At 39.4% G+C, this 12,783-nt stretch overlaps 1 protein-coding gene across 2 annotated transcripts in view; it reads right to left on the minus strand.

The window, feature by feature from the left end:
• Positions 1-12,783, minus strand: part of ubr2 (ubiquitin protein ligase E3 component n-recognin 2) — a 141,158-nt gene that overhangs the window by 49,081 nt on the left and 79,294 nt on the right. For both annotated transcript variants that reach the window (XM_060831419.1, XM_060831418.1), the window contains exons 18-23: positions 10,446-10,511; positions 9,842-9,964; positions 8,298-8,361; positions 7,858-7,982; positions 4,844-4,896; positions 4,630-4,732 (exon numbers count right to left, since the gene is read on the minus strand). In XM_060831419.1, coding sequence (XP_060687402.1) covers positions 4,630-4,732; positions 4,844-4,896; positions 7,858-7,982; positions 8,298-8,361; positions 9,842-9,964; positions 10,446-10,511 — 534 coding nt within the window. The remainder of the gene's footprint in view (positions 1-4,629; positions 4,733-4,843; positions 4,897-7,857; positions 7,983-8,297; positions 8,362-9,841; positions 9,965-10,445; positions 10,512-12,783) is intronic.

Genomic DNA, 12,783 nt, shown 5'->3' on the forward strand with positions numbered 1-12,783 from the left:
CTAAGGGTCGCAGTAGTCTGGCTGTCATCAACGCCACACTCACAGGAATCCGATTCACACGAGAAGAGGAAAAGGATAGCCAACTCCCATTCCTAGACGTGTTAGTAGAGAGAACACCCAACGGAGAATTCACTACAAGGGTACACAGGAAACCAACACACACAGACCAAGTCTTAAACTATGAAAGTATCCACCCCAACACACACAAACGAAGCTGCATCAGGACACTATTCAAAAGGGCCACAACACTCTGCAGTACACCAGAACTGCGAAAAGAGAAAGAGGAACATCTATACAAGGTATTCGCCAAAAACGGATACCCACGCAACTTTATCACCAGATGCCTAAGAGATAGACCGAGGAACGAGGACATGCCACAACCAAAAGGACTAGCCACTCTACCATACGTCAGGAGCGTCTCAGAACTGACAGCCAGACTACTGCGACCCTTAGGACTCATAACAGCACACAAGCCAACATCCACGCTCAGACAACAATTCACTAGAACAAAGGACCCAATACCCAACATGAGCCAAACTAACGTAGTTTACAAAATACCATGCAAGGACTGCACAAAACACTATATAGGACAAACAGGAAGACAGCTAACAATCCGCATCCATGAACATCAGCTAGCCACAAAACGACACGACCAGCTATCTCTAGTAGCCATACACTCAGACAACCAGCAACATGAATTTGACTGGGAAAACACCACTATCATAGGACAAGCCAGACAGAGAACAGCCAGAGAATTCCTAGAAGCATGGCATTCATCCCCAAACTCCATCAACAGACACATTGACCTGGACACCATATACAAACCACTACAGCTGAAACTGACACCCGGAAATGGCAAGAACATCCATCAACAGACACATTGACCTGGACCCCACATACAAATCACTGCAGCTGAAACTGACACCCGGAAGCGGCAAGAACAAACCAATATAAATACCGGAAGAAACATCAAAGCAGCGCTTCACACGAGGCTCCAACAGCACTGATGATGTTCCCTAGCCAGGGAACGAAACGTTTGCAGCAAAAACTTCCAGCTCAGCAAGCAGAACCACAACAGCTTATAAATGTGATGAAAATATTTTCTTTGATTTGAGGTCAAAGAGGGGAACGCATTTTTGATTACGTTCAGCAGAATTTTCTACAGTAGTGTTTGTAAAGTTCAACAAGAACAGAGGCACTGCTAGATCTGGGAATGAGGTGAAACAAGTAGATCAATGTCAGTGGCACAGCGTTGCAGGCCAGAGATTCTTGCATCACGAGGCTTAAGATGACAGTGTTATACGGCAATCCCTAGTAAGAATGATTAACTGGCAAAGAACTAATTCATACTGTAGCAAGGACGGAACAGTACTGAATAAACTGGAACCAAAGACCATTCAGCTTCAAGTTTTCCAGTCAATATGTTGCTTTCAAAGAGCAGATGGCACAAATACAGTGAAGGTACACCCTCAAAAAGGAAAAGCAGTGCAAATGAATTCTCCAGCTCCCCGGGTGAAAACTAAAATAGAATTCAGATAAAGAAGAAAAAGCATGCTTATGCATAGTGTCAAGTCGAAAATAAAATTGAGAAACAAGTTGAATAAAACATGTATAGTAGGGAGTAGAAAAAGTAAGAGGAGCAAAAAGGGATTATGAAAAGAGACTGGCAACTAACATAACAGAGAACCCAAGTCTTTATCAGGTTCGCAAAAAGTAAAAGGGTGGTTAAAACAAAACAATTAGAGACCAAAAGGTGGATTTACTCATGGAGGTTGGGGGCACAGCTGAGCTATTAAAAGGAGTATTTCACACTTGTCTTGACCAAGGAAGCAGATGGTACGCAAGCCATGGCTAACAGAAGAGGAAACCCGAGAAGGGTTCAAAGTTGATAAGGAAGTGATATTGAAAAAAGTTGACAGCACTTGAATGAATTATTAAGATGACAGGACCAGAGGACACGCATCCAAGGTTATCTGAAGAGACAGTGGAACATGCAGAGGCATTGGTCATAATGTTTCAATCTTCACCAAACTTAAAAGGGTAGTGCCAGAGGACTAGAGAATTCAATAAATTATGCCCTAACACAAAAAATATATTGAGAATAAGCCCAGCAACTGCAAACCAGTTCATTTTATTTTGACAGTGGGAAAGCATCAAGAAACAAAATTTGTGATAAAATTAATACACACATGGAAAAATGTGGATCAATTGGCAGTATTCAGCATCGAATTCCAAATGGAAAATCATGATAAGTTAATTTGCCGAAATCCTTTGAAGAGCTCACAGACTGGATTGATGACGGTAATGCTGATGTGGTGCGCATACACTTTCAAAAGACATTCAAATACAGTGCCACACAACAGACTTTTGAGAAAAGTTATAATTCATGAAATAAAAGAAACTGTATTAACATGGATACAAAATTGACCAAATTTAAAAGAACAGAGACTAATGATTAATGGAGAATTTCCATGCTGGAGTAAGGAAAATAGTGAAGTGTTCCATATTCAATATTTAGACCCTTGCTTTTCCAGATTTATACTAATGACCTCGATCTTGGGAGTGCAGCAGACAACTTCAAAATTTGCAAATGTCACAAAACCTAGAAGCATTCTAAGTTCTGAGGAGGACAGTGCAGAACTTCAAGTAGGCAATGTCAAGTTGGGGCAATGATCAGATGAGGTTCAATCCAGAGAAATATGAGGTGATACCTTTTAGGAGAAAGAGCATGGCCAGTGAGTATAACAAAGGGTGTGCAGAAACAGAGAGGTATGGGTATACATGCACATAGGTCCTTGAAAGTGGCAGGATAGATAGAAAAGGCGGTTAATAATAGATATTTTTTTTCAAAAACTGCTATCTGAAATGAAAAAACTGTTTTAAAACCAGTATCTGAAAGTGTGCCTGCAGCTTTGAGAGCAAGTAACCTGATACCCATGTCAGGCATTGTGTTAACAAGTATTTGTACAAGTAGTAATTGAAATCTGTGTCACAGACAACGTGGTGTATTGATGCAGTTTTTTTTGGCAACAAGTAGTTGACTGGTCTATGGGTTAGTCATCAGTTATCAATGACAGAGATCTTTTTGTATACCAAAAACTAAACAGCTTGGAGCTGGGAAACATAACAAAGTAAATATTCATTTCTCCTTGAGCTCAGCAGCAATCTCTTTGTTCTCTGCAATCAAAATTCACTTTAAACCTACAGAAAATCAGTTTATCTTTCCTGCAACAATTATTGTAAATTGTGATTTTTAACAATCTTTTACTAATCAGGGAAAGACACCTGATGCAATTTGCTGGTCTACAGAAGAGGTATGAGGATCTTCTCAACAACAGAACCTGGGAACAAAGACCCATTTTTCTCCTCAGTCTAAAACCAACTTTACCCTGTCTATTTGCCTATGTGCAAGGGGGACTCTCTAAGGGAATTAGAGTTTTAATTAGTACAGTGTACCATTAAATGCTGATGGCTTGTATGTGTTTACCTGTAACAGACATCTAATTATTTAGTGCAAATATTGTGATTCTTCTTTAGTCCAGAAATCTTATCCATGCTCTCTCAATCTGGTTTGAAAGTCGGGTAAAGTGGGGAACATGGAATTCTTTAGAAAATCTTTATCTTTTGTGATGACTCCAGAAACAGCAGGGCGTAATTTCCAGCACACTATCCGAGTTAGTTGTAAGAATAAAGCACCAGTAAATGACACTTCATTCACAGGGGAAGAGAATTCAAAAATAGGAGGTTATGCTGAATCTTCCAGACACTAGTTAGGTCTCAGGTAGAATACTATGGAAGCTACATTTTAGAAAAGATGGGAACATATTTGATCATGCAGAAGGGTTTATGAGAATGGTTCGAGGGATGACTCACTTCAATTGTGGAGAAAGACAGGAAAAGAGAAGACTCTCCTTGTATGGAAGAGTCTAGAAAGACATTTGCCTCAAGCTTTCAAGTTGCGAGATCGAGTCAGATTTGACAAGGGGAAACAATTCCCACTCATCAAACTGGGCACAGGTTTCACATTTAGCAAATGATGTAAATGCAGAGAGAGAAAAGAAACATTTTCACATGGCAAGTGGTTAAAGTCTAGAATGTGTTGCTTGGAGATGGAGACAAGTTCAAATCAAGATAGTCAAGATGATCTAAACAGAAATAATGCAAAGTTTTGGGAAAAGAGTGGGAGAAGGGCATTAAAGCCATGATGCTCACTCAGAGCTGATGCAGACATAATAGGTCAAGCATCCTCTTCAACAACGACATAATTTAATGATATTGAAAAAACCATGAGATGCATGATTAGAAAGGGAATATTTCATGTTGAGAACTATGGTTTTGGTGCTCCTTATTTTGTCATCTGTACACATCTGATTTTGCTTTAACACTCAAAAGAGTACTTAATTTATGCAAATTGAAAAAAAAATTACTCAACCTGTTCAGACATGTGATGACTGTCCTCCATGGCAGGTGGGACCTGAAACAGACCTCTGGCCTAGAACATGACAAACACTACTACAGCAACAAGACCCTTTCACTATTAAATACCTTCAATTAATAGTTGAAGTATTGATGCGCGTACCTTCCACATTCATTCTATATTAAATGGAATTAACTATAAGATGTAATTACCTTGGATTGGTCGGCCCTAGAATAATGATAGAAGAAGACATTAAATTCCTTGGCACATTCAGGTTTTAGCTCATAAAGCCCTCTTCCCGTTAATCCTGGCTTCCTGTGACAAAAAAGTAAAGGGATTAAAGCACTAGTAGGCATACAAGTAACAACAAGGTTAATTCAATTCAGTATTCAACTAATGCCCTCTTTCACCGAGTTCTATACTTACTTGAACGAGGCTACAGATTCAATAACCTTTTCCATTCCGGTCTCTTTGTTCTCCTAAGAGAGAAAAGAATCAGCAGGAAGTACATCACTTACTGAACTGATTACTCAATTATATGTGTTTTAAATGCTAGGTATCCTAATCTCCATTTCATTTTGGGACCATAAAATGTTCATGCCTCAAATGATCTTTTATCTATATATTTGTATTGTCTTGACGAGGTTAGGAGGGGTGAATTGATTCATTCCCTTCTCTCATTTTGTTGTCACAACAGACTTGGCGAGTTGACACTGTTGATTTAATATGTTTATAAATTGTAGCTCAATTACTGTATTAGAAACAAGACAGTCAGGTTCCTCAGTTAACAAGAGTTAGGTTTATTTTTTAAAAAGGCTCAAGCAAATATGTGGGAAGTATTAAAAAACATTTATCACAGAGCACTATTTTGGGAAAGTAATAGTTAAAGTTAGTAAAAGGAATTAGTGACAGATTGCCCAAATGTTAGTCTGTAGCTGAAGTAATTTCCAAACGTTACGTTTCTATCAACATCCCCTCTAATAGTTGTTTTTGGTGGCTGGACCTCTGAGGTCTGAACAGCAGCAACTTCCAAAACCAGACATTAATGCACTGGCATGCCAATCATGTCAATCACATAAGCAGCTGTGCAGCTTAGAAAGAACACGGATCACATGTGATTGGTTCTTCTGGAGACAGTGGTGTAGATTCAAACTTCTCATTTATGAATGTTGCATTCAAATGGACCAGATCTTTCAATAAATTTACAACTCTGAAACACTAATGAAGGGGGTTTTCCTGGGGGCGGGGGCGTTCATGACTATTGCTGCTGTGGTAGATGTTATGCGTGTTTTAAATGAAACTATTTTACACCTCCAACTTGATTAAGTCTTTTGAAGTGACAAAGAAGATGGATGAGGGCAGAGCAGTAAACGTTGTCTACATGTATTTCAGCAAAGTGCTCAACAAGGGTGCCATGGTCAACTGGTTGGTAAAGTTAGATAACATGAGATCCAGGGGAGCAAGCCAAATGGATACAAAATTGGCTTGAAGGCAGGAGACAGAAGATGGTGCTACAGGGTTGTTTTACAGACGGGAGGCCTATAAACGGTGATGTGCCACATGAGGGACTGGTGCTGGCCCACTGCTTTTCATCATCTATATAAAAGATATGGATATGAATATCAGAGGCATGGTTACTAAGTTAGAGGATGACACCAAAATAAGTGGTGGGATGGATAGTTCAGAAGGTTACCTCAGAGTACAAAAGGACCTTGATCAGATGGGCCAATGAGTGGGAGATGAGAGATGCGAGTTTAATTTAGATAAATTTGCATTCTGTTAAGGCAAACCAGGGCAGGACTTATACAGTTCATGGTAAGAGCCCTGGGAGTGTTGCCAAACAAAGATACCTGGGAGTTTAGATGCATAGTTACTTGAAAAAAGTGGAATCGCAGGAAGACAAATTGGTGAAGGCACACTTGCCTTCATTGGTCAGAATATTGAGTAAAGGATTTAGGACATTATGTTGCTTCTGTACAGGTCATTGGTGAGACCACCTTTAGAGTACTGTGGCCAATTCTGGTTCCCTTTCTCTAGGAAGGATGTCATTGAACTTGAGAGATGCTGAAAAGATTTACAAGGGCATGGCCTGGATGTGAGGCTGAATAGGATGGGGCATTTTCCCAGGAGTGTTGGAGGTTGAAGGGTTGCTTTATAAAGGTTTATGAAATCATGAGACTAAAGGATAATACAAATAGCTAAGGCTTTTTTCCTGGGGTGAGGGTATCCAAAATTAGAGGGCATTAGTTTAAGTTGAGAGGGGCAAGATTTAAAAAAGACTCAAGGGTAACTTCTTCAAGCAGAGGTTGGTGTGTGTATGGAATGAGCTATCCAAGGCAGATACAATTGCAACATTTAGAAGGTATTTGGATGGGACATGAATCAGAGGGGTTTAGAGGGCAATGGGCCAAATGCTGGCAAATGGGACGAGGTCAGATAGGAATGTACAGTCCGTATGGACAAGTTGGACTGAAGGGTCTCTGTGTGCTCTATGACTCGATGTGACTTCTCTGAAAGTGTTACAGGTTCAATCCATTCAAGCAGTTTCATTGCAAATGTAACCTTTTTGCTGCAGAAAGTAGTGCCCTTGCTTTTGAAAGGTTTTCTCTTCATGAAGTTCAAGACACATGCATGTCCAGCTGATTATATTGTAAATTCATGAATCAAAACATCTATCCATTGACATTTTAAGTTTTTTTTAAGATAACATTTCCATAACAACACAGGTTAGGAAGATTTCCAAAAAAAATGATCAACAAACTATGGAACATGCTGGCACTGAAACATAAACTGTGCTGAACCAGACAATTCTAATTCAGATAGTGGCGGCATTAGTGTCTCCTAATTCAGAAAAGAGGAGATTTGGGCTCCAATCCATGGTATAACCACAGTATATCAGTTAACAATAGGTTGTAGCTGATTGACTGATGCGCTTGCAGTGAACATACAGAACTTTACACTTACAGGACAAAAAAGGGATGAACAGGGAGAATTCAGAAGAAAAAAAACTGGCAGGAAATGAATCAAACCCTGAGACAGAAATCATTCATGCAAGATGATAAACATTTTTCGTATTTTCACAGAGTCGTGGAGCTCTACAGCATAGAAAAAGTCTGCGTCAGCCAAAAATAACCACCTTTTATAATCCAATTTTCCAGCTTCTGGCCCAAACATATGTCTTGGCATTGCTAATGGACATCTATATATTTCTTAAATGTTATAAGAGTTTCTGCCTCTACAAATCTTAAAGGCACCGAGTTCCAGATTCTCGCCTCTTTCGGGATGAAGACAAAATATCTTCACCTCCTCTAAACTTCCCGCCCATAAGATTACACCTTACCAAAAGACTGAAAGTCATTCCAGAAAGAAACAAGAATGTTACGTCGAATTAACATGCATGCAGACAACATGGTCAATCATTGTACAAATACTGTACTCACATCTTCAGGCAATGCTTTAACTAATTCACTGTGTGCCATTGGCCTTATACAGAGCTGATGAACAATTTCACGTTTCAGCTCATCTTCGGCAGACACCTGACCCACTCCCGCAGTATATCTCTCTCCTAAATAACAAAGATAAAATAATACTCGCTAAAGTTAAGGCTGCAATGAGAAACAAGCATAATTAATGTCATGTGTGAAACTAGATTTCTTTCTCCACCTAGAGCATCTTTACTTAGTTCACGCCAGATATTTGTCAACAAAAGAGAAAGCCTGTTAGAAAGGAGCTCTATCCCTGATAATGCTATCTCAATGAACTGAAGAAATAAAGTTACTCCTACTCTCCTGGCATTAAATTATGTTAAGCTGAATCAAGTGACAAGCGTCAAATTTGAGAAAACATCTTGAGTAGTCATTGCAAAAAATGTGCATCTTACCAACTACCATTATGACCAAGTGAAGCATTTCTTCTATCAGAGTATTGTTTTGTTGCAGGACATCCTGAAAATGTAAAGTTTAATAAGAATGCAGAGTAATTAATACCCTCAGTAATAAACTTCCATATGAAATGTAAAAATGGAAAACAAACAAAGAGATTTATCCCTACTTCCAGACTTTGAACAAACTTGACACTTGGAAAGGCAAGCACTGATTAGGGATAGTCAGCATGGCTTTATGCATGGGAAAATCATGTTTCACAAACTTGACTAAGGTTTTTAAAGAAGTTACAAAGAGGATTGATGAGGGCAGAACAGTAGATGTGATCTATATGAATTTCAGTAAGGCATTTGACAAGGTTGCCCATGGTGGACTGGTTAGCAAGGCTAGATTACATGGAATACAGTGAGAACTTGTCATTTGGATACAGAACTGGTGTAAAGGTAGAAGACAGAGGGTAGTGGTGGGGGGTTGCCAATAGTGTGCCATAAGGTTCGGTGTTCGGTCCATTGCTTTTCGTCATTTATATAAATAATTTGGATGTGAACAGTTAGTAAGTTTGCAGACGACACCAAAATTGGAGTTGACAGCGAACAAGGTTATCTCACAGTACAATGGGATCTTGATTAGATGGGACAATGGGCCAAGGAGTGGCAGATGCAGTTTAATTTAAATAAATGTGAAGTGCTGCATTTTGGAATAGCAAATCAGAGCAGGACTTATACACTTAATGGTTAGGTCCTGGAGGGTATTGCTGAACAAAGATACCTTGGAGTGTAGTTCATAATTCCGTGAATGTAAAGGCACAGATAGATAGGATAGTGAAGATGACATGTGGTATGTTTGCTTTATTGGTCAGAGCATTGAGTATAGGAGTTGGGAGGTCATGCCGCAGCTGTTCAGGACATTGGTTAGGCCACTGTTGGAGTATTGCGTGCAATTCTGGTCTCCTTTTTATCAGAAGGATGTTGTGAAACTTGAAAGGGTTCAGAAAGGGATGTTGCCAGGTTTGGAGGATTTGAGCTATAGGGAGAAGTTGAATATGCTGGGGCTGTTTTCCTTGCAGCGTCGGAGGCTGAGGGGTGACCTTATAGGGGTTTATAAAATTATGAGGGGGATCGGTAGGATAAATAGACAAAGTCTTTTCCCTGGAGTGGGGGAGTCCAGAACTAGAGGGCATAGATTTACGGTGAGAGGGGGAAAATATAAAAGGGACCAAAGGGGCAACATGTTCACGCAGAGGGTGGTGCGTTGTGGAATGAGCTGCCAGAGGAAGTGATGGAGGCTGGTACAATTACAGCATTGAAAAAACAACTGGATGGGTATATGAATAGGAAGGGTTCAAAGGGATATGGGCTAAGTGCTGGCAAATGGGACTAGACTACGTTAGGATATCTGGTCAGCACGGACGAGTTGGACCAAAGGATCTATTTCCATGCTGTACATTTCTATGACTCTATACTTAAGCAACATAAAGAAATGCACAGGTATTATCATTTTTCTGAAGAATAATTTTTGATTAAGAAAAGCTTTTCTACTTCACCTTGTTGGTGTGTTCAGAATTAAATCTTTTGCCATAGTCAGGACTATTAAATATATGATATAACTCAAATCGACAAAGCATAATCATTAGAAAATGGTTTGGATCCATCATAGATGCTCCGGCCTGAAAAAACAAAATGTACAACAGCATTTTTGATAATTTTATAACATCCATTAATACATCGCAAACTCCAAATGTACAGAGGCAGAGAAATCAAGAACGTTCATATGCGACTGAACCAAAGAATAACTGGGCAGTAATGGTGCATTCTGACTGTTGCCAACCACAGCTCTTCTGAAGGTAACAAACCTGCACTGTAGATGGCAAAGTAATACAGTTGCCCGACATTCTAACCCATTCAACCCATCTTTTACAGATGAAAAATGATTTATACATCAGAAATTGGTCCAGATCATCCAAGTAATGCTGGACGTTTGTGTCACCAACTACAAAATCACAAAGCCAGACTTGAGACAAGTGCATTCAATTTAATGTTGCAGAAGGCCAAAATCCTTTGCAAATAACTATTCTAAATTATATGATACTGTTTGAAATCACATTCCTGTCATTTTTGTAATACTTTAGCTGGGATGAAGGCTCTTACCTGGAGCATTATTAAGTCTTTATCAAACATTTCCACTCTGCATTTCACATTGTGATAATAATAGATCTAGAAAAAAAACAGCAAAAAGGACAAAATATTTGATAGTTCAATGATTTGTGGGCTACAGAAACACTTTTATATAACATAGAGGATTTTCTAAATAAAGTAAATTTAGAAAATCCTCTATGTTGCTCTCAGGTTTGTATCTTGAATATTAAAACTTCTCTTGTATTTAGGATGTGATGACCATTGTTATATTATTGTTTCAATCCCATGGGAAGAGGTTGTCATAGGGACTACATCTTATTTCACGTTTCATAATTTGGTACGACTACTAATGTTCTAATGGGACATTCAAGAGATTCTCATGCTGACAATCTTCTCTTTCTCAAATCAATTTATTTTGTAATGAATTGAAGGGAATAAATTAGTCAGGTGCGTAGTGAGCCAATACAATACACAGACAAGCAAACCAGCTTATTGGTCCAATGAGTAAAGTGGCCAACTGGTAACAATTAACCCAATGGTTCAAATCCAACTATGGTAGCTGATGGAATTTGAGTTCAATGAATAAATCCAAAATTAAAAGCTCATCTAATATTGACTAAACAATCTTGTTAATTGTCATGAAAATCCATCTGCTCCACTCGTGTCCTCAATGGAAGGAAACTTGTTGTTCTTAGTTGATCTGGCTGACATGTGACAATAGACCCAATCTTCAGAACCACAATGTGGCTGACTTGGTCCTCTGAAATGGCTTAACAAGCAGTCATCTGTATAAAACCCAAACCAAAAGAATCAAACTGGACAGACCACTCCACACTGAGCAAAGCATCATAACTGACAATGGTAAAGTCTGCCAAGACAACCATACTATATCCTACTTCCTAACATGAGGGCTTGTGCCAAAATTTTCACACTTGTTGTTCAGACAAGTCAAACAATAACAGCCAAATGCATCACAAGTGCAATAAAAATACTATCTTTGATGCCACCATTACCATTCTGGGTATCCTGCTCCATAAGACCATAAGACATAGGAGTGGAAGTAAGGCCATTCGGCCCATCGAGTGCACTCCGCCATTCAATCATGGCAGATGGGCATTTCAACTCCACTTACCAGCATTCTCCCTGTAGCCCTTAATTCCTTGTGACATCAAGAATTTCTCAATATCTGCCTTGAAGACATTTAGCGTCCCGGCCTCCACTGCACTCTGTGGCAATGAATTCCACAGGCTCACCACCAGAGGTGGTTTCCAGTTGAACAGAGTTGCTCTGAGTGCACTCAACTTTGACACAAGTATGCACAAAGTCTCAAGACATCATATGAACCACAGACAAGGCAACCACTTATTGATTACCACGAACAGCAGTTCAAAAGGTGGCTCAGTACCATCTTCTCAAGGGCAATTTGAGACAGAGAATAAATTCTGGTCAAGTCCACAACACTCATAATTCTGCACCAATAACAAAAGGTCAGATGTAGTTGCACATAGAATTATATTGTCCCCTATAAAATTTGGAATCTTAAATAAATACCTGTATGCTCATTTATAACCAAAACATTGTTAATGGCCCAAAACCAGGTCATAATGTTTAAAGAAATACATATAATCAGCAAGTAGCCAACAAAACTACATTACAGATTCTTTTAACCATGATAAACTCTGCCAAGACCACCATACTATATGGTATTGGGGGCAAAGTACTGACTTGGATTGAAAATTGGTTGGCTGACAAGAAACAAAGAGTAGTGATAAACGGCTCCCTTTCGGAATGGCAGGTGGTGACCAGTGGGGTACCGTAGGGATCAGTGCTGGGACCGCAGCTTTTTAAAATATATATTAATGATATAGAAGATGGTATTAATAGTAACATTAGCAAATTTGCTGATGATACAAAACTGGGTGGCAGGGTGAAATGTGAGGAGGATGTTAGGAGATTACAGGGTAAACTGGACAGGTTAGGTGAGTGAACAGATGCATGGCAGATGCAGTTTAATGTGGATAAATGTATGGTTATCCACTTTGGTGGCAAGAACAGGAAGGCAGATTACTACCTAAATGGAGTCAAGTTCAAAGTTTGGGAGAAGATTTGTAGCTCGGGTGCTCGTTGTTGTGGTTCTGTTTGCCAAGCTGGGAGTTTTTGTTGCAAACGTTTCGTCCCCTTTCTACTCAGATAAGTTAGATAAAGGGACAGTACAACGAAATCTGGGTGTTCTTGTACACCAGTCAATGAAAGCAAGCATGCAGGTACAGCAGGTAGTGAAGAAAAAGCTAACAGCATGCTGGCCTTCATAACAAGAGGGATTGAGTATAGAAGCAAAGAGGTTCTTCAG

Source organism: Hemiscyllium ocellatum, chromosome 10 (assembly GCF_020745735.1).
Source record: "Hemiscyllium ocellatum isolate sHemOce1 chromosome 10, sHemOce1.pat.X.cur, whole genome shotgun sequence".
NCBI lineage: Eukaryota > Metazoa > Chordata > Chondrichthyes > Orectolobiformes > Hemiscylliidae > Hemiscyllium > Hemiscyllium ocellatum.